Here is a 23,589-nt window from a genome sequence, read left to right on the forward strand (position 1 = left end):
AATATATTGACAAGTAATGAAAAATATTTCATTTATAATTCAAACGATATTGCAGTTAATATGTATTTTCAAACTGTAATGTTTTAATGTGTTTGAGAACGATATCGAAGCATTGAACGAAGCGACATCTCCTGGCGTGTCTAAGAAAGCAAAAAAATGTGCCTAATTAATGCAGGTAGATATGTAAATGTACACTCGAGATATGTACATATGCATTGACAAGTAATTAAAACAAACTGAGTCTAATTACCATAAAATTTCCATTAAATCCTACAAGTTTAAATCAGTACCACAGAATACTAATTACTATAGGATTATACATTGAAACTACAACATTGAAATTATGTAAAATAATGTTAATGTTAAAAATTAAAATTAAATAATTAATTGAATAAAATGTCCTTTCTAAAACATATTTTGTCCTCTCTGTATTGTATGTAAATGTTTAATAACATATAAATCAAAAATCTGCTACGTAGATATTAATTTATTTTTGAAGGTTAGGAAAAAGAAAGGAGGAAATCTGGGAAAGGACATTGGTTGCAGTTTAATAACTTCAATGAACATTGAAAATATTCTTTATTAATGGGCATTCCTTCTCCTTGAACTTCGCCTAAAACTTATGCAATTAACTTCATTGTTAATTATTAAACATTTTGCCAAGATATTAATAATGCTACTATACTGAAATGTCCATTATTTAAAAATATTACACGAAAATGATTTCTAAAAAGCTGTATTTCAACATTTTTCCTAAAATTTCTTCTATAAAACTTTTAGACGCTAGTTAAAGTATTTTTTTACCACTAAAAAAAATTAGGTACTCTTGCGATCGTTATTTCTACGTATATGACAAAATTTCCACGTCTACATTTTATTAATTACCCTAATACTTTATGGCATCTTACCCATAAATCTCTGTAACCAGCAAGCAGATTTTATTTAATACTGATGATAGCTTTCAATCCAACGAAAAAACAAGTTTCTTTTTAATAAAAATTACGAAATTATTATATGCATCATTTTTACCCTAATTGAAAAATGATCTGATTAAAAAATCAATTCCAATCCTGTATGATACCAGTCAATCTTAAATCTCTCAATATTATTATATTAGGAACTAATTTAATGGATCGACTGTCACCAATTCAAAATTGATCTTCCCTTCTTTAAATTTTTTACAAATTCTTCTAATCTAATCTTCAACTGATCTATACCAACTTTCATCCAACTCACAGACTCGAACTCTCAAACTTACAAAGTTATACCTACTTAAAGAGAAAACAAATATTTGCCTATCTAACTGTAAAGCACCAATTAAACCAGTGCACAGTCTTATTTAGGAAAGTCTTTAGAATCATTCATGGACTGGCCCTTTTTCCGTGGTAACTGCAACGTGATAGGTTGAACATCCTGGACTTTCCTGGGCCCCTGATTCGAGCTACGAAACGTGATCTTCAAATTGGGCACATGCTGTTCGGCCGCCCAATCGAAATTAAAAATTGGAGTTTCCGGATGTAGCTCGGAGTCTGGAGTGTCGACCGGCGTAGTTGGCGTCGCTACGTATGGGCTAAGTTCCTGGTGAACGACATCCGGTACCCTTTGCAGAGTATCCGACCAAACTGGACTCGAATTCCAATGTTCCATGGGTAACTCCGAAGGATCTGCTGTCGATCCTGTTGTCGTGGATAACGCTTTACCCGGAAGTCGTTTATGGCTGCTATTCCTCTCGTTACAACAGTACTCCTTATCTAAGTCCGTGATATAGTACTTGGGCGACAACGTGTCCATACTGTATTGGCTGTGACATTGCATAAATTTTGCGCGATAACCGCTCAAATTTAGTGAATTTTTATGATGCGCTTTGTACCTATCTGCGAATTGACCAAGCGCATAATGACCATGTTGAATATTCATGTGTACGTTCCTATTCTCATGCTCGCTACTACTGATCGACATATCAACCGGTTCTGCATCCTCTCGTGGATTTCTAGTTGCGTAATCCTTTAACTGTGTCTTCGACGAATTGTGCGGATCCTGCTCTGAATTTCGTATATCAGGAGAGTGTTGCGTGTCGTTGTTATGTGCGTGGGATAAGGAACGACTGTAATCTTGCTGCTGATTACTTTGGCTCCCGGTAGCATATGGCACACCGCGGTTCTGACTCCCGGAGCAGATGGTGTAAGTAAATTTAGTTTGGGATGAATACTGGTACAGCCAGGAACTTGAACGCATTACTTCCGCCTCCCTGTCACTGTAATAGTGCATTACACCGAACACGCTTTTTGTTATAACCGTTACCATCTTTATTTTACTAATAATTACTAAAATAATTATTGATAATTACTGTTGTATTATCTATTTAATTTATAAGAAATGGATGGATATATTTTGTATGTACATGATCTTTAACATTCTATTTAGCGGATACGAAATTCATTACTCTCCAATATGAAAAGAAGAAAGCGAGAAATATTCGGAAATGAAAATTAGAAATATGGGAACGCACCTCAGAACTTGATTCGTGCACACAATGATAGGGTGTTGACATTCTTCGGAAGTATCTTTGACTTGTAAAACGCAGTGCACCCAGAACCACCGTCCGGAACGACTTTGCAGTCTCAACAATGCAGTTGCTGACCGTTCTTGATCAGATTGAATAACTGAAACAACCGTGGATGATATCGAAACTTTCAAATGTTTTAAATATTAAGACGTATCGTATATTAATTTTTAAACGATTTAAATGATAAAAATTTCATATTTTTTAAATTGAAGAAAAACATACTAAAATGTATTTACATTTGTTTTCGATTAAAGATAAACTCGAAAGTTGAACTATTTTAAATTTCTATGAACGTACCAGTCTGATGTTTGCAATATGCTGTTCGTATCGAATCCCAGTGTAATAAATTATACCATGACATATTTACTAATTCGTTACGGGTGTATTCCAAATGGCTTTCAGCACTGAAAATTGAACAAAGTCATTCAACAAAAATGTATTCTTCCTTCCAACATCATTGGAATCTTTTATATTCTTCAAACAAAGAAATAAAAATGTTACGTTTTATCGATATGAAGGTATTTCATATCCATAGAGTGAATGGTGGTGAAAATATTTGTCGCACCCTGCACGATACTTTCTCTAGTTTCTGGCAAAACAACGGGTGTACAGGAAGCAAGGAAAACAAACTCATTTCGATTACAAACAGGAACGAAAGGTAAAAAATGGCCTTCAACTAAAACCACCTATAAAAAATAACGATAAAACTAAACGCACAAATAATATACTATACACTACCAAAAAGATAACATTAGGAAACAAAAATAAACATTCAGAATATATAATTGCTAGCATAACGTGAAATAAAATTAAAACAAGAATTTCTTATTCGACGTTAAGGAGGGGACAAAGAGAAGTTTATTGAATTAAAAAAAAAAAAAAAAAAAGAAATGTTATTATTTCGACTAAATACAAAACTTACTTTTTGATCGCCGAAACGAAGTTGCCTCCGAGAATTCCTGGATACGTTGATCCGACAAAGAAACAATCTTCTATCGCTTGGAATTGGACTATTTCTAGATAATTGATTTTGTACAACCATGTGATCTTGCTTGTCTATTACGTCGTAAACACTATCCCCGTGGATAAGCAAATCCTCCTAAAATACATTGTGCAATGTAGAACATTGAATTAAATTTAATTTCTCTGACAAATTATGTACGTATATTATATGTAGTATCGTATCTTTCGTTTTATCATGAACAACGAAACATTTAGAAGCAATTGTTTTATGTCTGTCTCTTAGTGAATTCTTAATATGTTCGATTACCATAATTGTTGTGTCTTTGCAATTACTTTACCATAGAGTGTCCAAGATATTCTGCCGCATTTTCCGATATATACAACAGTTTCCCTTGCTGGGTCATCATCATTATAAATCCGGACATGGCCTGAAAAATTGCATGCATTGTATGGCCAACATTTGTACCGCAGCAACTAACGGTCAAAAATACAATGCGATATCATGATAAACAATATTACTTTTGAAAATCCAATGTTAGGGGTCGGGATATTCGAAGAGTCGGACGGACAGTTTTTCAAGGCTGAAACAAAAAAAGTACAATCAATGTATTACTAAACATTCAGTAATTAATCAAAGATCTGAGGACAGTCTGATCAAATCGAAATATTAAATTTACGAAAATAGATCGATCAAGGATTAAGATAAAAACAGTTTTCATTTTGTTATTAACATTTTTATAATTAATATCAGTTATGGATCACTCTGTAATAAATCTACAAATGTTAATGGTGCATAAATGCATGTTCGTGAATTAAAATTGAAGTTACTCGCGTAACATCATCAAAATTGATGGATTAGAAACGTTTATGACTGTTATACAATACGTTATAAAACTTAAGCTTCGCGTATGATAACATAAAGTTATTACGATGTTCAAGAATGGTATATGAAAGCAATGTCTGTATTGCTAGGATCTTATCGTTACCGTTGCTTTTATTATTCATAAACATTCCAGCTTAAAACTTTTCCAGATAAGATCCTGTTTATCTCAATAACTATAAAATAGCTTTATGGATAACATCTCGTATGTAAACATAGGATAACGAGAAAAATAATAAATATAAATTATGCGATAAAGCTTCGATAACATTGTCGATATAAATAGTTCGATTAAAGTAACTAGAATAGCGCGTTGTTTAAAAATTCCTTTGTCTAGAGGATTCCGGTACCGAAAACCTTCCCGTGTTCAAACTTTCAGAGTTTAACTCTATCCATAATTTCTTCAAATTGAATACATATGTGCTATTTTTCCTCGGGATCACTCAACCAAGATATAACCAAAGCGGTATTTCTCAAAGCACATCGAGTTTGATGAAAATATAATCAAATCCCCTCTTCTCTATCGAAATCTTCCTTCGTCCGCCATGAAAAACGGGCATAAGCGATTGAAATCCAAGGAAACGGCAAGAGTAACGGCAGAAAATTCGTTGGTACTGCGCGTTTTCCATGGTTTCTTTCCCGGGGAAAGAGACCTAGGGAAAGAAAAAAGGAGCGAGAAAGAGGAGAGGGAAAGAAGCGTATGCTAATGCAGTACGGGTACGTTTACAAACGGCGCTACACGGGACTATAGTATCGAATACTGTGAAACAATGAGTATGTAGGAGAGAAAGAAAGAACGACGGAGAGTGGAGAGACGATACAGAGGGAGTATGGGTTACAGGAGCGTGAGAGTGTTGTTGCAAAGGCCGACAGGTCAGCGGATCACCCGGAACTCGCGCTTAGACTCCGCTGAGTTTGAATGTACGCCGATCTTACCTTCTTGCCTTACCTACCTCCCTACCTTTTACCTATATATTACTCTCTACGCTTGCACAACGGAGATGCCCGAAGTTTTTGATGCTCGAACGACCGTTTAATATTCTTGTCAAACGATCGATCCTTATTCCTACGAAATTTCGATCGATATTAGGATTATTAAAATACCAGTAACTTCCCTGTTAGAAATTATAATACTTATCATTATTCATCGAGAATGTTCATGGAAATATTTCTGAATACACTGAAACGATATTTAAACGGAGATTTGCTTCGTCCTGTGGATATCGTAGCTAGACTGCGGATTTTTACATGTTTATGGAAAATTTGAAAGTACAAAATTTTTCAGAATGTATACAATATGTAAAATTATGTGATACTCAAAGAATTAATATTAAAAAGCTTGCTTAAGTTCTGCTTCCTTCATTGTGTCTATGGAGATATGTATTTTTCTATAAATATTTGCAGTCTAGTTGGAACGAATACTTAGGTTGGATATTTTCTATACTTCTCCGTATTATGTGGCTTCTGTATATTTTTGCATGTTTAAATTTCCATTTGAAACGTATTTGAATTGTTGATAATATAATTTTGTTTTTTCGATTCAAGAAATCGTTGGGCCATACATGTTTATGATATTATGAGTGGAACAAGAGTTGCAAATAGAATAGGATTTTTCAAAATATAATAGACGAAAAGCAAGATTCAGTAATGTGCAAGAGTTTGTATGATCCGAGTTTGAAGTCTAGACAAACGAACAGAGAACCTCGGAAACTTTCTATGTTAATCCACTTTTGTAGCTTGATAACATATCGATAGTTCTTTACTTCTTCTATTTTGAACACTGTACATTGTCAAGGAATTGTCTCAAAAGTAATGAAAAAGTGGTATAACTGTGAAATTATGGAGACGCAAAGGGTGAACAATTATTTAGATAATACAGAACTTCACTCGTGAAACTACTTATATGTCATGTTGAACGATGTAACTTTATGAACAATGTAGTTATAATTTAATGGCCTGAGTCGTTAATAATTCATTTTAAAGATCATTTTGTTATGGACATTAATTTATAACATACCACTGTATTACCTTGTATGTTCCATGGTATTAGATCAACATATTCGTACATTTATTATTCGAGCATTAAAAGTTGAAAATAATCAGTATCGCTGTTCCTATAATATTTATATTTTTAAAAACGACTGCAATAATCGATAATGCTATTTTGGTCATTACGATTATCTACCACTTACCTTGAAATAACTAATACAGTTACTGATATTTTGATATTGGTTTTTGCGGTGACGTACAAGTCTACTGGAAGACGGAGAATGTAAAAATTAAAACGACAAGCGTCTCGCCATGAAACAAAGGCATAGCGTTCACCGTGCAGCAAGTATGCGCAAAAGCATTCGCAATTTTTTATCTTTGCATCTCAACAATTTTTGATATCTATTATAAAGTCAGTTATTTCATGCACAACGAAATTCTTTGTAGTATTAGGGAAATTAACAATTAATATATTATATATTCATGAATAATAACCGTTGTCTATGCACAATAAAAATTATTATAACATCTAGTGTTTCTTTAGCATGTTCCAAAAATTTCGTTTTATTCATTCAATTATGAAAAACAAAATATTATCTTCTTACGCAGATTATACACTGAAATCTATGCTTCGTACACTGATGATGATTTACAACGATTTATAAAGCACTTAAGAATGCTGTACATAGCGAAGATCCATAAAATCCTCACTGTTAATTTTACATTTAGATTTTAACTTCGTAAGTTACAGATATAGATAATCCTTCGACAAAGTTTTCTACGATGTATTATTACAAAGTAAAAGTCTAATTACTTAGGATCGAGAATACAGTATTAGTCGTTTCTTTACGAATTACTAAGTTGTAAAATCAGGGAAGCGATTGTGGGCCAGTTAAATATTTAATTTTAGGCTTTCAGATACAAGAACCGCTGAAAATCAATGAAATAACATACGTATGCGATAATCAGAAATGAACCATGTGCCTGTTCTCTGACTCGCATCGCGTGTATTCAACAAATTATTAAACTAAACAAACCAGTCAGTCTATGAAAAGCATTTCTTTCTACTTCTACTTGTACTTCGCAACTTTCTCATACCGATGGCCGTAGATTTTTTTAAAGCATGGTAATTACATAGCTTACTCGTATCTACCCAGAAATATTTGTGCAAAATTTAACTGTATCTATATCAAACGACTCCTTTTCTATCGAATTTTATATAAATAATTGTAACAAAATCAAAATATCGAAATTATGTTGAAATAGGCGAGTAATATTTGTTTTCGCGGTGTAGAGTTTTCCGGAATCAAATATGGCGGTTGCCGAGTACCGTTTAAAAAAAAAATCACTCGAATACCACAAAAACATAGTCACTCGCGTAATAACCATGGTCTTTTACGCATTAACCGAGTACCAAGATGATCGACTCGATGAGAACAAACGTAACGCGCGATTACGATAAGGATAAAGTTAACATATATACCTAAAAATCTTGCGGTTTCCAAATTTTTGGGACTCTTTAGTTAAACAACTCGATTAAATTTATCCTTTGACGCTTACCTTGTTGAAAGTAATTGGCTTTTCGAAGAAATACGCAGACCAAGGCCATAAGCTGTAACTGGGAAAGCCTCTGACGAGTTGAGGGCGGTAATGGCAGTAAATCACGTAAGTTGGCGATTTCGGCATTTATCAGGTCCCTTCGAAGTTTGCTGGCACCTTTCGTTGATTTGCTCGCATCTATCCTTCAAGCACACTCAGATGTTACCGATACGCTATACTTTGCCGAACGGCTGAATCTACTTGCGAAATTGACGCGCGTTCAACGGACATTTCTACTACTTTTAACCGATTCCTTGCAGATAACAAAACGTACACGCGATACATATATATACATATATATATGTAAGAATTGTTTAAACTCATGCAAATGGAAACTTATATTAATCTCTACAAACTTCTATTAATTTCTAAAGATACGTAAAGATATGCTCGAGCGACTGTTCTTATATCACTGACGGAAAATTAAACCGTTATCAATAGAATATAATACAATACTGTATAAGAGAAGGCTAACAGTTAATCCCCCATCGTTTCGATCGAAAAAAAAGGTACATTGAAATTTAAATTTCTGCGAACTGATTAAATACAATCTACAATCTGACGAATGCTACTGTCGAAGGCGCTAAAGGGGTAGGAATCAGAATCGACGGTCAATGGTCGAAAGATAAGTGAATGCGTTAAATGTATCGTTCGACACGTCGATCACGTGACCGAGCATTACTTACCGATTGAACATATTTCGGTAACCAGGAGGACATTAGTAGCGGATCACTTGTAGACGACGAACGAGACATCCGGGTCGGCAGGTTCTCGCAAAACTGCAGCTACGATCTAACATCCGGGTCATAACGCGCTACTACACTGAACACGTGGATACTGGCAGAGGCTGGTTCTCCTACCTTCTCACCTCCGCAGCCCCCCTTTTTCTCCTTTGCCGCCACCACCACCGCCACCCACCTTTACCTCCCTTTCCATCTACCTCGAGCTCAGGCCATCCTCTTCCAACACGCAAATGGTATGATATTTTCTTCCCTGTTTCGCTGTTTATATTTCTTGGTCGCTCCCACTCGTCAATTTATCTCACTCGTTTATTCCCTTTCTCCAGTTTTTCGCTCGCTCGCACCTTTACCCCATGTTGCTACTACGGTCACGATCGGGCAATCGTGTCCCTCTACCACCGCCATCATCGCCATCCTCGCCACTACCACCGGCTACTGGTTACGTTTCCTGTACATGCGGTTTTGTCCGAATCATTTGCGCAAAGTCCCGCCTCGAGAACTTTTCGGTACTGGTTGAGAGCGTGCGCCAGGGGTACACCATCGCGGTACTCGGGTAAGGTTGGGATTTTTCCGAACGGAGCCAACCTTTCGGACAAGGTAAATGTTCGTAAAACAACCCGTAGATTTCCGATTTCAAAATGATTTTTTTCTTTTTTAATTTTTTCTCCAGTTCTTTGCTAACAATTTTCAATTATTTTGAATAATTTTAAATTTATAAGAATAATTTTAATATTATTTTTAAATTAAAACAGTTTGAGATACGGTAGTGTTAAATGTTACTGAATTTATAGAATATTTGTACTTCCTTTACGTATTTGCAAATTCTTTTGAATAATTTGTTCTTTGAGTTGAAACGATGTAACGTACAAAGGCAGTCAAAGTATTATCGAATTTGTAGAAAGAACGAAGTAAGAACTTGTTATTTTTTACGTTATTTCCTATGATATATTCTTACGTGATATTTTTTGACGTTACTCTTGTTACTCATCAAATGAAGAGAATAATAAAATTATTTGATATTTCCTTTTTTCATTTATATATTCGTTACTTTAGTACACATTTTTCGTCAAATATCTTATACATATTTCCTATTTAAAATATCGTTTTACGAGATTATTGGCATCAGAGGCAGCTTTGTGTCAATCATTAACGATTACATTGTGATAAACTATTGATCGAACGAATTTTCTCCCCCTTCTTACAATATTAATACTTAATTTGCACTAAAATTATCTTTACTTCAATATCGGATAATTTTATTATCACCTATTTTCTCGAATTTATTCGTATAGAGATATTTCTCGACATTGTTTTATTTTTCCTTTTACAATAAATAATGTTACTGCACACAAATTGTATCAGCACATCGAATTTCATTTATTTATCTTACTTTATAAGCATATTTCTTGTAAGAAATTACGCTGCTCGAAATAATTTGAATAGCACTCTGTTGACTTTAGCAATGATTAAGCTTATGTATTTATTTAATTGTATAATTTAGGAGGTGATCGCTTAATTATTTTGAGCAGCACACGTAAAAGTACTACAGATATCGGTCTTTTTATATTAATCGATTCGACAGCCAACGTTCGTTCGTTTAGCTTAAAATTATACTCAGAACGAAATATCGGGTTGCGAAATTTTTTAATCGATTTTACGAACATTTGTTTATCCATTTTCCAAATTACAGACGATATGATGTGTCGCTTTTCAAGATTTTTTAAAATATTATGTAAAATTGATACATCGAGAATACAAAACATTATGCATCTCTAGGATTGACAAAATTATGTCGGTTTTCAATAAATTAAAAAATCGACGTGCACTAAAAAATGATCGCACTAAGAATCATATTATTTTTATCTCAGAAATTTCTCGTTTCTAATTAATTGTCTAAGTAATTAAAAAAGTCTAAGGAAGCACCCTGTACGTTTCCATACTTCGCATAACTAAATTATGAAGGAAGTGGTAAAGGAATCTTATACAATGCAAGAAGATAAGCTTAATTATGTGTGTGTATGCGTAACTTAATGATATCGTATCGTATCGAATCTAATGTAACGATTTTTATGTAACACTGCCAACTATTTTTAAAAATATCGTATAAAGCAGTTACTAATAATTTTATAATGGCCATAATCCGACTATGGCAGTTAATTTCCTTCTATTTTGCATGCATTCTAGATCTAGTTTTCTTGTTCCACCAGTCTTTCTGTCCTTATTTGCAATAATCAGAGATCCAAACGCAAAACAATTTAAATCAACCATTGGTCGATTTGACATATAAAATTTTCGTTACTATTGAACGTTCGTATAAGATCGAACTTATTGATATATCCTAATATAATTAATTACTGTTCAAGTTATTAATATCGTCGATACAATATATAGAACGGTTTTCGAACTTTATCTATAACATACTGTTTCTTTACTAACAATAAGCAGAATATCGTATTTTGCGGAAAAAATAGACATTTGCTAAAAATTGATATACATTTCGATTATATATTAATAATATAAAAATTAATACAAAAAAAATGATACAATTAATAATATGAAAATTAATACAAAGTATGTTTAACCAAAATTACACGATATGGACAAGATAGATCCTTTCCAATCTGAAAAATGATACTAAATTATACATACAAATAAAACATCTTTTGATCCAAGAATTCCTACGAATCTTGAAAAATTTTTATCTTAATTTTTTCTTCAATTTCTATAACTCTGAAAATACTGAAACGAAAGATTGTTACTGGACCAGAATGCGTTACGGTGATGAAGTTATGTTAGTATTTGACTAATGTATATTTCAGATAAAATTCTTCGACGTTATGATTTGTTAATCGTGCGTAGGTCATAGTAAATGAGAACTCAAAAATTACATATTGACGTAAATCAGTATTTTCCATAATGCATGTATATATAAAACGAGGCACTTAATACGCGCGCACCGTGATTAGTATTTTTCTTTAAAACAGAGAAACTTATCGTATATATCGAATTCGTCACATTTCCAAGTTAAAAATAAAATGATTCTTTGACAGATTAGCGTGTATATGCACGCTAATTTGTTACTCTGTTTGGATTTTCTTCGTATCAAATGATTTCCTATTTACTTATAAACAGAAAAATTTCAATTTTAATCTTGTATCCACTTGATCGATAGAAAAAATTTTATACATCCGTATAGATATGTATAAGTCAAAAAAGAAACATTTTAAGTTAAATATACTAGACGGAGCAAAATAACTAAACTAAATTTATGTGTTTGATTTGCGGCAAAATTGAACGCGTGCGTTAAAAATACAAATGTTTCTAGCATATTTTATCTACTTTATCGTGATCTGCATTTACATGTATTATTCGTTGAATCTTACTAACTCAAATATTCTTCTATATATAGCTTGGATTGTATTAACTCTAAATACCATCTTCGAAACTTTTACTAAATTTACGATAATATTACTCTAATTTAAAATATTATGCTCAAAAACTAAGCAAGTGCTGGTTACATATGAGAAAGAGAATTGACTAAATGAAACGCGTTAAGTGACTCACGCTGTACATATACAAGATATTCTGTCCGACTTTATTAAAAATATATTATCTTCTGTATTCAATTTTTTGAATGTTTTATCTTCTATTTTTTAATATGAAACAGGCATCATGTATTTAATTGCAAATGATATATAATGGCATTTGATTTCAAGAATTTTTTAAATTATTAATATCTCTTCAATAAAATCATATTATTCCTTCCAGAAAATAGAGAATATATGACTATACAAAGCTATACTATTTTATATAAATAAATTAATGAATTATATGCGATTTGCTTTATTCAAATGTTTGTATAAAATTTTTAATATTTCAAACTATATATCTTAAAATTCTCCAAATCGTGTAATGAAAGAAATAATAAAATGTATAATTTGGTAAGGGAAAAGTGATTGAGTTTTATTTCTTTTATTATATTAATTCCGGCAAAAAAATTTTATTAATGGATTTGAAATAATGAAAGAAATGTAAAATAACATTTTGTCATTAATGCTTAATTGACTACGATCTTTTATTTTGGTATGTTATGTTTATGCGAACGCAAAATACGAAAGATATATACCAATTATCATGAATAATCACCAAATTCAAAATTATAAAATCTAAGAAAGAATCTCTGAAAGAAACGTATTACTTTTAATCTCTTTATTTCTAAATATTTGCATTGAACATGTGCAGTTAGGAATTAATCAAAAATTCGACATTCATGTCCCCTCATTTTCTGCATTTCATATTTGTCCACTGCCACACGTTTGTGCAACTATATATTCAGAGGAATTGAAAATTGCAATTATGTGGTAATTAAGAAAAATTCATAAACAGTTCTTCCACTTTTCCTCTTTCGTTTCTTAAATCTCTAACGATTGAATACAATCATACATACATACATACATATATATATATATATATATATATATATATATATATATATATATATATATCAGTTTGTAAGCTGTATATACAAACATTTGTTTTAAGATAAATGTTGAAGATAAAATTAATTTGCACGAATTAATTGAAGCTTATGACTCTACATATACTCTAAAAATGAAATAATTCATTTACATTGCTTCTTTTATATCTGTATATACAAGGTGTTTCTACTTTCCGACAGGATTGTGGAGCATGATCTACAATCTTGCCAGAAAAGTAGAAAATGTCCTGTATAACAATCTTCAATCACTTACTATGCAAAAAATGAAGAAAGAAGCAAAATGAAATGCAATTCAAACATGCCATTTTGTTAGTCACGGATATTGATCAAACATAAGGTGTGACAAAGTTAATATAATAATAATAATATTATTTATGAATCAGCTAATTCTCTACTATCATCATCCCATTCTGTGAAGCTATTCGCTTTAGTTTGCTTATCATTTTTTTCCACCTCTTGTTCTCCCTCAAGATGCTCCTCTTCAATGATCATAACCGATTCCTGCGATTCGCCTACACTGTTACTCTGTTCGCTGCATTGTTCATCATATTCCACTATTTCTGTCTGTTCTTCCACGTATTGTATAACTTCTTCTACCTGATCAGAACTGCATTCCTCCAATATTTCCGACTGTTCAACTTGCATTTCCTCCTCCATCACTTTTTCCTCAACTTCTTCAACCACTTCCTCCACTATCTCCTCAGTTTCTTCGGTAAGTTCTTCCGACTGATAATTCTCGTACGTTTGCCGTTCTACTTCTTCGTTTCCGTGAATGTAAACGATCATCCCATCCTCCGTACCTTGCATTACAATTTGTTCGTTATCGGTAATGTTTAGCTGTTGTGGCTGCTGCTGTTGATCATTTTCCTGTTGTTGGTAGTTGTCATTGTCAATCAGCATTATCATATGTTGCCCGTCCAGCTCGTGCGTGTTGTAAGTCATTTCGTGCGAAATATTATTTAACTGCATCTCCGGTACAATATATTCCGATACGTTCGAAGCTCCATCCTGAGGTTCCGAGGAAACGCTATCTCCAACACCTAAGGATGCCGCTATACCACTAGCCACGTGACTCAAGGCTTCCGCTTCTGAAGAAGGTTCTAAAGAAATCGTTGGCATAGAGACTGAAGCTGCATCCGAATCCCGCAGATCTTTGTGCACGCAATCGATATGAACTTGCAAATTCGTAGCTTGTACAAAAACTTTACCACAATGAGTGCAACGATGTCCCTTCTTTTTGCCATCCGGCAAGTTTCCATGGCCCGTATTAATTTCATGGGTCGTCAATTCGGTAACGTCTTTAAACGTTTGTGAACATTGTATGCACTGAATCTCTTCGATAGATGATGAATGTTGACGCGACGTTGGTCGGTGATTATGGTTGATTTGATGCCTCACCAAAAACGCTTCCGATAGTGCCACATAAGAACATGCTTGGCATTTTGGAAAACTCATGCTTTTTGGAGGAGGCACATTGTGTTTTGTATAAAGATGATACATCAGGATGTTTCGTTTGATTGCTTTATAACCACAGTGTTCGCAAACTCGCATATCAAATTTTTCATCATGTACATCCTGCATGTGTCTTCTGTACATATAGTAGTTTGTATACTCCTCTTCTAAATCACACTTGTTACATTTCCAAGGTCCAGTCTCGCCACCATCTACGCTCCCGTTACTCTTTGCCTCGGTTTCGTCGCTGTTATTGCTTGACATCAGGTGATCAGACTTCAAAACTACGTAAGAGACTTTTGTCTTGCATGCTGAATTACTATCCGAAGACTTTGCTTCTTTTTGCATGATTTTCAAACGTATATTCTTGTTATTTTTCACTAAATGGGGGTATTTCTTCAATACTTCTCGAATAATCTTTGCGTGATTATTGATCGAGTCTTCTGAGTTCGTTCGTTTCCCCTTTTCCATGTTTTCTTTTTCTTCGAGATCAAATCGCACTCTTTTAGATGGCGATGGCTGCGTATCTTGACCCCTTTGGAAACATCTAGTCACGGACCAATCATCGTCGGAATTCATTTCCTTCAAACTCTTCTCGTTTGTATGACTGTCATCTTCCTCATCTTCGGTTGTATCATTTTTACTGTCTCTGTCTGGGGAACATTTACCACTAGGCGAATTATCTCTTTTATATTTGTCTGGAGCTTGAACGATAGGCTTTGTATTATACGTAATGTCATCGAATGACGAGAACACCCCGAGCGCAAACTCTTCAGCTTCGGGGAGATCAAATCGGGAAGGTCCAGGAGTTACCTCTGTAGGCCTATTTGTCGACGGCATCCCGTGGAATGTTCGCATTTCATAATTAACCGATGGCATACTTTGTGGTGTATCTAACTTCCTTTTCCATATAGGGAGTCTAACATAATAAAAAGCAAATGTTTTTGTACATGTAAAATTGAAGAGTTAAATTTATATACGTAACTAAATTATTTGTAACTAGAATGAGTATTTGAATCTCTAATCTATATGCAGACATACTTACTTTCTACCTGGTAATGGCTGATTTGACAGCCCTGAGGATGAAGTGGAAGTAGTTGTTGCTTTTGTGCTAGATGTTGAAGGCTTTGAAACTGCTATTATGGGTCGGGTATTGCATTTCACTATTTGTTCATTTTGCAGAGAAGCAGTATTAAATTGTGCATCAAGTAATTTAGTTAAAACAGTCATGTTCATTTTCTGTGCTGTACGATACAAAGCTTGTTGCTCAGAAATCCAATACTCTAATTGTCCAGTGTACATAAAACTACAAAAGTATTATTTGTATGTATATTACAAGTGTGATAACGTTATTTGCTATACAAACTGTGTTAAAATTTACCTTATAATTGACTTCACACATTCATATGGCATATCTGGTGGCATGATAATTACTCCATCAAACTTTTTATCTTTTTCTTTTTGTTCACGTTCAAGTCGCACAAAATAATCTGTGCATGTTGTTACGACTAAACGATGAGCCTGAAGTATTAATGAAGAAGTTCTTTGAACTGAATATAACAATAAATAGTGAAGAAATATTTAATTTTAAATATTTAATAACAATTTTTAAATATAAATAAGGAATGTACAAGATTAATACCTGAACAGTGATATCACTGGTGGGAAACCTGATTGTAAGATCAAGCAATTCTTCTTCAAAATAAAGCTGTTGAAGTCTTTGAAGAAAGAAAATCCCCCAGTTATCTACCTTCACTTGCTTCAATCCCCGTGAAGGAAGTAGTTTTTCCTGATTTGCTGTTTCCATTGTACACCTGTGTTATTAGTTAAAAAAAAGCTTTTGAAAGATTCTTTTTGAAAGATTCATCACTATTTAATAAATCTTTCACTAATATTTTTTATGGAAAGATTAATTAAAATATTAGTATGTAGCTGTTTAATATTATCTTCAAGATACATTAATAAAATTAGTAACAAAAATTAAGTATTAGAAAATACATATATACCGTAGTACAAAATAAATCATTTCTTTTACTATAATATGCTGTTTATAAGAAAATTAAATTATTAGATTAATATTTTATATTAATCTAATAAACTATATTACATTTCTTTACCTGATATTATAAAGTTTAACTATTTATTATATTTACTTATGCTGAAAACCCACGTGGACCAAATCCTGTAATAAGAGAAGAATGAAAGATATCACGATCTGAATCTTTAAAATTAAATTATAAGATACTACACTATGATTTTATTCTCTAACAAAAAAAATATATGAAGAGAAATTTCAAATCTTTTCGGTTACATTACTCACAAATGTTAGAAGTTAACTATTAATTACAAGATTATATAGTATCGTATGAAAAAAAATTATTTACACCACACATGCTATTTCAAAGGCTACAAATATTACTTAACATTCTTGAGAATAATCTCTTCGTATTTGTGACTCAAATGCCATATAATCCATGTCACAAAGGGAAATTATTCCCCAACTAATTACTTAGTAGTAACTTAACCTGACTGGCTTCTAAAAATCAAAAGTTTCATATCTAACATTATAATAATAGTGCATCAGCGGGGTCCATTGGCATCGGAATATGGTTGTGTGACTTACAGTAGCGACTAGTAGCAAACGAAGTACGCTAACGTAAAAATTCTTTAGCATGTATATCACCATATATACATTGCTGTGATCGCTTCGAAATTCGATTAGACTAAAATATTGCAAAAAGAAGAATGCTATGCAAATGAAAAGAAGTAAAAGAGGCTTCTGACGAAAGTATCAGCGCATACTTTGCGGAACGCTGAAAAATGGAAGTTTAATAATGATGCCCATCTTTCTTTCACGATCAAAGTCGAGCATATTAATGGTTATTTCGAATATATACAAATTCAAAATACCCTGTGGATGTATTGCACATACCTATTTAACAATATTTCGATATTCCTCTCAGCTCCATCTCTTATAAATTTCCTTAGTACACAAGTAATATTGAACATTCCATTGTATATCACGACTCACAGATGGAGTTATACGTATCAACTGATCACACAGTGACAGGATATAAAGAAACCTTCAACCATAGAATTATGAATCGCTACTATAAACCACGATTGCTCATATTTTGTGTAATCTGCATAATGCAGAAAAAAGATATTTTTGTATTATTGTGTATGATTCCATACGATGAAAGCAGAGAGAATTTACATGGAAAAAATATAATTAGTTTTATAAATTTAGATGGAAGGTAACGAATGAACTACGAGAATGGGCAATACGAACTTATGGCGAAGAATGGCTGTTAATAGTTTTAAATATTATCAATAATCAATCGAATTTGTAAACAAAAGATTTTTATTATTTATATCACATTAAAGTTTAGAGTATTTAAAAATATTTCTTCACAATGCATATTATAATATACAAAATTCATGCAAAATGTTACAAATTGATACACACGCAAATATGCAAACTGTTCTTCAAATTTCTTCAATATAATCGAGATTTCTTAAAACCACTGAAACTTTACCCATAGTTAATATTTCGCAAACGAATTCTAGGGAATTTATGTAATGCTACTGACACTATAATCAAGAATGCATACAATTTTTTTTACAAAATAGACAATGCAATTAACGAGAACAGATACAACATTTTGGTTACTGCAGACGATATTATGAATGGAATGTATGAAACAATAGCTAACATCGATAACCATCGGTGATTAAACGTATAAAGTCCTTGGTGGAAAATGTAAAGGGAATATCCATAAAAAAGGTGAACACATACATGCATTTTAAAAGTTGTCATCGGTTGCTACCATTTGTTTCTTGTTGTTTTTAAAGAAATGACTTTATCTCCTTTTAGAATTCTATAATTTAAAAAAAATGGGGGAAAAAATATTTATCTTTAATCGAAGCTGTTTTTAACAGATAGGAAGGCAAGAATTTTAATAATATCTTGTAAGTAAGCATTGCATAGCAATATTATTTATACTTTATAAAATTAATCTTCCTATGTATTGACATTATTTATAAAAAATCATTTTCATTCAAACTAACAGGTTTTATATGATGATGAGGTTGAACTTTAAAACATTATTACTTGTAATAATAGTTGCAGTATTAAGTTCAATATTGACATCATGGAATAATTGTGGCAGCCCATCGTTTTTTAAAAACACTGATTGGAAATCAAAATTTCAGCATAAAGTAAGCATAATTTGAGTCAAATATATAAATGTAACATACATTATTATTTCTATAAAATTATTTGGTATAGAAATTTTATACAATAATAATATTTATTATTTATCATTATTATTTTTTTTTATATATACAGGACCGAGTAAATTTAGAAACTGGATATCAGGAGATAGATTGTCATATAAATGGTGATTATTCTATTGGATGTCGTAAAGAAGGAGATGAAGTTTACATACCATTTTCATTTATTCATAAATATTTTGAGGTAAGCAGTAAAAGTAAAGTAAATGATTAATCACAAGAAGATACTAATATGTTTAAAATACATCAGATTTATGGAAAATTAGCCACGTATGATGGCTTAGAAAGATTTGAATGGTTACACAGTTATTCCAAAATCGTTAATCCTAAAGGAAAATATGATCCCAGAGGAGTGTTTATGACCTTTGAAAATTATAATGTTGAAGTTCGAGAACGTGTTAAATGTATTAGTGGAAATGACGGAGTACCAATATCTACTCAATGGGAGAGTCAGGGATATTATTATCCTACTCAAATTGCTCAATTTGGATTATCACATTATAGCAAAAATTTGACAGAACCAGAACCTCACAGAAAAGTGATAGATGACTCTGACAAAGTTAAAAGAGAATGGATTATACCTCAAGGATCTATTGCATCTAGAATATTTGATAAACATGTTAACAGTCACGTAATGAGATTTGCAACACCAGAAACTAGTACATCTGGTATTACCTTAAAATTAGATCATGTACTTGATTTTGTATTGAAATGGGATTTTAATATTAAAGATAATGGAAGCATTATGATCACATTGCAATCTAGAGAAAGAAAAGAAACGTATTATCTTCATTATGTTACTAGTAACATAGTATTGCATATATATAACAATCACGTTTATTATGGAATTGGTCAAATTAATCATCAATGGAGAAGATTCACTAGAGACCTAGTAATAGATTTACAGAAAGGTTTATACTTAAATGATAAAAATAAAAAGAAAATGTCTCGCTCGAAATTAAAGGTAATGTATATACTTAACAACTGCTATAAGATAGTAAAAAAAATAAATGTTAAGAATGATCTATTTTACAGATCGTGAAAATTACATTGTATGGATCTGGAATGATTGATAATGTAACATTATCTACAAGCGAACACATGGAACAATTCTATGATGCAGCTAGATGGTTTGTTAGTAACCAGAACATTAGTTCTGGTGGATGGGCAAATCCTGTCAGAAGAAAAGTAGCCCCTGGAATGGCTACCCTTGAACCTGGATGGTATTTCATTTTAATAAATTATTTAGTTTATATATATATATATATATATATATATATATATTATCACGATATATTTATTTAAATGCATATTTTTACAGGTATTCTAGTATGGGCCAAGGACATGCAATTTCTGTATTAGCACGAGCATATTATCATTCGGGCGAAGAAAAATATTTGCAAGCTGCTATTAGAGGTTTGCAACCTTTTAAGGTATCTTCTAGTAAAGGCGGCGTAGCTGCAATATTTTTAAGCAAATACGTGTGGTACGAAGAATACCCTACGACACCCTCTTCATTTATACTTAATGGATTTATTTATTCTTTAATTGGTTTGTATGATCTAAAAAGCATAGCAACAGGTAAGGATGCGGTAGAAGCATCTCGCCTTTTTAATCAGGGTATGACATCCTTGAAAAACATGTTAACGCTATACGATACAGGTTCTGGTACTACATATGATTTACGTCATTTTACGTTAAAAACTGCTCCAAATTTAGCTAGATGGGATTATCATTCTACTCATATTAATCAACTTCTTCTTTTAAATTCGATCGACAATGATCCGATTTTTACTACTACAGCAGAACGATGGATAGGTTACATGAATGGTAAGAGAGCTGCACACAATTAACATACTATCCTTTAGCGATAAATTGATTTTTGCATTCACTTTTATTTTTAATTTATTGATATTTAATATTTCGTTCCGTCTGCTCTATTTTGTATCATACATTTTGTAAATAAAAAAAATAGTCACAGAATAAAGTGGACCAAACTATACTTATCTTTTTATGTAATTGTTGTTACATGGAAACAGTAACAATCAAATTCATGACATTTGTTCGTTATTAATGGATGCTGCGTATGTACTTGGCTATCCCATCATAGCAAAATGTCAAATTTAGTATTTAATAGCTAAAACTACGTATATTTAAAAAGACAAGCGTATTATTACATTTAAAAGTAATTTATTTCATTTAATTATAACAAATAAAATGCCTATTTAGAGTATTTCAGATATTTTAAATTAATATTTAGAAAAAACCATCCCTGAACATGACTTATGAAACTTAATTTGTAGATATAATGGAATGATATATGTAATTGCGTTACATGTAAATTTTGTACTTAAAGAATTAAACTCAACATTTAAACTATTTTATAAATATACATTTTTTAATTTCAATGTTATGTATTACATTCCTTTGAATATTTGAATGTTTTATTTTTAACAAATGTATAGATTAAGATAAATTTCATATCTTTAATGCAAATTATTTAAATTAAATAAAAAGTTGTTTCGAGTAATACATTTTGATTGTAATACATTTTGAAGCTTTTTTTGTATATTATACTATCTTTATATGAAATTTTATTAGAACTTATACATGTGTGATACCAATTTAACAAATAAAATGAAATTATTTTATTTATAAATTTTTTGTACCTGTTCATAAGTAAGTTTTTAACCTAATTTTTCCCTAAATATATATAATTTAAGAAAGAATCAAACTTATTTCATTTGATTTGAATGTATGCTTGTGAATGTGTATGGTCTGTTACATGTTGGTACTACTGACAGCTTAGTTTATGGTATATGTTCTTCTAGTTTACAAGACGGTTGTTTCAATATGTATGCAAAAATTAATATTACTTAGCGTATAAGTAATTATAACGATTTTTTGTGAGTATTTTTAACGTAGTTGTTATTGTTTAATATAAAATTGAAATATTACTGAAATATGTCATATCGAATTATATACGTTTTGAATTACGGGAAAAGATTTTTAAATTCAATTTACGAAACGTATTATATTATTGTTAATTGTATTTATGACTTAATTGCTAATATAATAAATAGTTTTTTAAATGGAGCAAAAAAGCAGTTTTGCTTGCAAGAAATAAGTATTAGTATAAAATCATAATTATTGAATGCGTCACTGAATGTAAATTTTTCTATAAGAGAAAATAAGTGAAATACAAAGCATGACAAACATTTTATAACATTTTAACTTTATAACTATCATTTTTTCTATTCTTATATTTCAGGTTAAATTAAACACAAGCGTCATAAATAATAATCGAAATTTAATATGTAAAAATGAGTGGCGGAGTAGTTCCAAGTAAATCAACAGTTTATATCTCAAATTTACCTTTTTCATTAACAAATAATGATATACATCAACTTTTACAGAGTTATGGCAAAATTGTAAAGTGAGTTATAAAATTTAAGTAGCTAACTTTTTAATTTTTTATTAATTTATTAAATATATTATTGTAGAAATATATTATTTAAATATTTTATATATTTCATTTATCCTGATATTCTACCTTTATCCTTTCATCAAAAATTGTATAAAAATTATTGTTTACTACATTCTTAATCCTCACATATTTTCAGATTAAATTTTCTTATGTATCTTGATTTTAATAAAATATAAAAATTTTCAATACATAGAGAATAAAAGAAATTTTTTACATTACATGTACATCAAATAATTTAAAATATAATCTTATACATATTTGAAGTGTAACCTTTTTTATCTTTAGAGTGACAGTAATGAAAAACAGAATTACAAGAAGAAGTCGAGGTGTTGCATTTGTATTGTTTCTTACTCCAGAGGATGCTATCAGTTGTGCGAAAAACTTAAATAACACAGAGGTGAACTGTAATTTTTCTTATGTAATAATATTCATCCTAACTTATTTTTCATACATTATTTTCTAACAGATAGGTGGTCGTACAATAAAAAGTTCCATAGCAGTAGATAATGGAAGGAGTACTGAATTTATACGTCGCAGAGACTATCCAGATAAGTCTCAATGTTATGAATGTGGTGAAGAAGGACATTTATCATACAATTGTAGGAACAATACATTAGGACCAAGAAATCCACCATTAAAAAAGATTAGAATCAGAAAAAAACATAAAGCTAATACTCACCAAACAAACGATTTTAATAAAAATAGTGATGATGAATCAACAGAGGATAATTGGGATGAAGAAGTAGAAACATTAAGCGCTGCTATTGCGTTGGAGGTAATGTATTAATGTGATCCAAATATAATAAATATTTGTATTTATTATCTATATGTATATTATAGCAAAGACAAAAAGAATTAGAAAATAATCACCGATTAGAAAATAAGGAATATGAGGAGGAAAGTAGATCAGTTCATAAATCTGGCAAAAGATATAAGAAGAACCAATATTTTAGTGATGAAGAAGATTTTAGTGAATAAGTAAATGTAATGTAATGTAATGTAATGTAATGTAAGTTTAAAGAATGTTTAATATTAAGTTTGTAAAATATTGTTTGTATATATATATATTTGTAAATTAACAATTCATTGACTCGTGTAGAAATTGCAATAAATTTATAA

General features: G+C 31.3%; 4 protein-coding genes across 12 annotated transcripts; 2 read left to right on the plus strand and 2 right to left on the minus strand.

Moving 5' to 3' along the window:
• Window positions 1-584: 584 nt before the first annotated feature.
• Window positions 585-12,575, minus strand: LOC122572306 (neuronal PAS domain-containing protein 4). The gene is made up of 9 exons (XM_043737133.1): window positions 8,684-12,575; window positions 7,959-8,140; window positions 4,049-4,110; window positions 3,868-3,957; window positions 3,489-3,665; window positions 3,068-3,252; window positions 2,864-2,970; window positions 2,510-2,663; window positions 585-2,254 (listed from the first exon to the last, which is right to left on the minus strand). Exons 1-9 carry the CDS (start codon window positions 8,692-8,694, stop codon window positions 1,336-1,338), a joined length of 1,887 nt encoding a protein of 628 aa, XP_043593068.1. The 5' UTR covers window positions 8,695-12,575; the 3' UTR covers window positions 585-1,335.
• A 356-nt stretch (window positions 12,576-12,931) lies between these two features.
• LOC122572305 (centrosome-associated zinc finger protein CP190) lies at window positions 12,932-17,818 on the minus strand. 8 transcript variants are annotated; one of them, XM_043737125.1, is made up of 7 exons: window positions 17,620-17,751; window positions 17,251-17,500; window positions 16,841-16,869; window positions 16,330-16,501; window positions 16,069-16,208; window positions 15,733-15,993; window positions 12,932-15,606 (listed from the first exon to the last, which is right to left on the minus strand). In XM_043737125.1, exons 2-7 carry the CDS (start codon window positions 17,371-17,373, stop codon window positions 13,608-13,610), a joined length of 2,724 nt encoding a protein of 907 aa, XP_043593060.1. In that variant the 5' UTR covers window positions 17,374-17,500; window positions 17,620-17,751; the 3' UTR covers window positions 12,932-13,607. The 8 variants fall into 8 exon arrangements, with proteins under 8 accessions (XP_043593060.1, XP_043593065.1, XP_043593062.1 ...); XM_043737130.1 differs by lacking the exon at window positions 17,620-17,751 and adding an exon at window positions 17,112-17,223 and having other exon boundaries at window positions 16,805-16,869; window positions 17,311-17,604; XM_043737127.1 differs by lacking the exon at window positions 17,620-17,751 and adding an exon at window positions 17,111-17,223 and having other exon boundaries at window positions 17,311-17,604.
• A 499-nt stretch (window positions 17,819-18,317) lies between these two features.
• LOC122572307 (D-glucuronyl C5-epimerase B) lies at window positions 18,318-21,373 on the plus strand. The gene is made up of 7 exons (XM_043737134.1): window positions 18,318-18,474; window positions 18,565-18,659; window positions 18,761-18,908; window positions 19,039-19,167; window positions 19,234-19,947; window positions 20,019-20,206; window positions 20,305-21,373. The coding sequence occupies exons 3-7, from the start codon at window positions 18,768-18,770 to the stop codon at window positions 20,834-20,836; spliced, it is 1,704 nt and encodes a 567-aa protein (XP_043593069.1). The 5' UTR covers window positions 18,318-18,474; window positions 18,565-18,659; window positions 18,761-18,767; the 3' UTR covers window positions 20,837-21,373.
• A 378-nt stretch (window positions 21,374-21,751) lies between these two features.
• On the plus strand, window positions 21,752-23,571 carry LOC122573175 (zinc finger CCHC-type and RNA-binding motif-containing protein 1-like). Of its 2 annotated transcripts, none has more exons than XM_043739220.1 (5): window positions 21,752-21,889; window positions 22,255-22,419; window positions 22,756-22,867; window positions 22,937-23,245; window positions 23,311-23,571. In XM_043739220.1, exons 2-5 carry the CDS (start codon window positions 22,307-22,309, stop codon window positions 23,446-23,448), a joined length of 672 nt encoding a protein of 223 aa, XP_043595155.1. In that variant the 5' UTR covers window positions 21,752-21,889; window positions 22,255-22,306; the 3' UTR covers window positions 23,449-23,571. The 2 variants fall into 2 exon arrangements, with proteins under 2 accessions (XP_043595155.1, XP_043595156.1); XM_043739221.1 differs by lacking the exon at window positions 21,752-21,889 and adding an exon at window positions 22,133-22,151.
• Window positions 23,572-23,589: the final 18 nt, after the last annotated feature.

Source organism: Bombus pyrosoma, linkage group LG11, assembly GCF_014825855.1.
Source record: "Bombus pyrosoma isolate SC7728 linkage group LG11, ASM1482585v1, whole genome shotgun sequence".
Taxonomy (NCBI): Eukaryota; Metazoa; Arthropoda; class Insecta; order Hymenoptera; family Apidae; genus Bombus; species Bombus pyrosoma.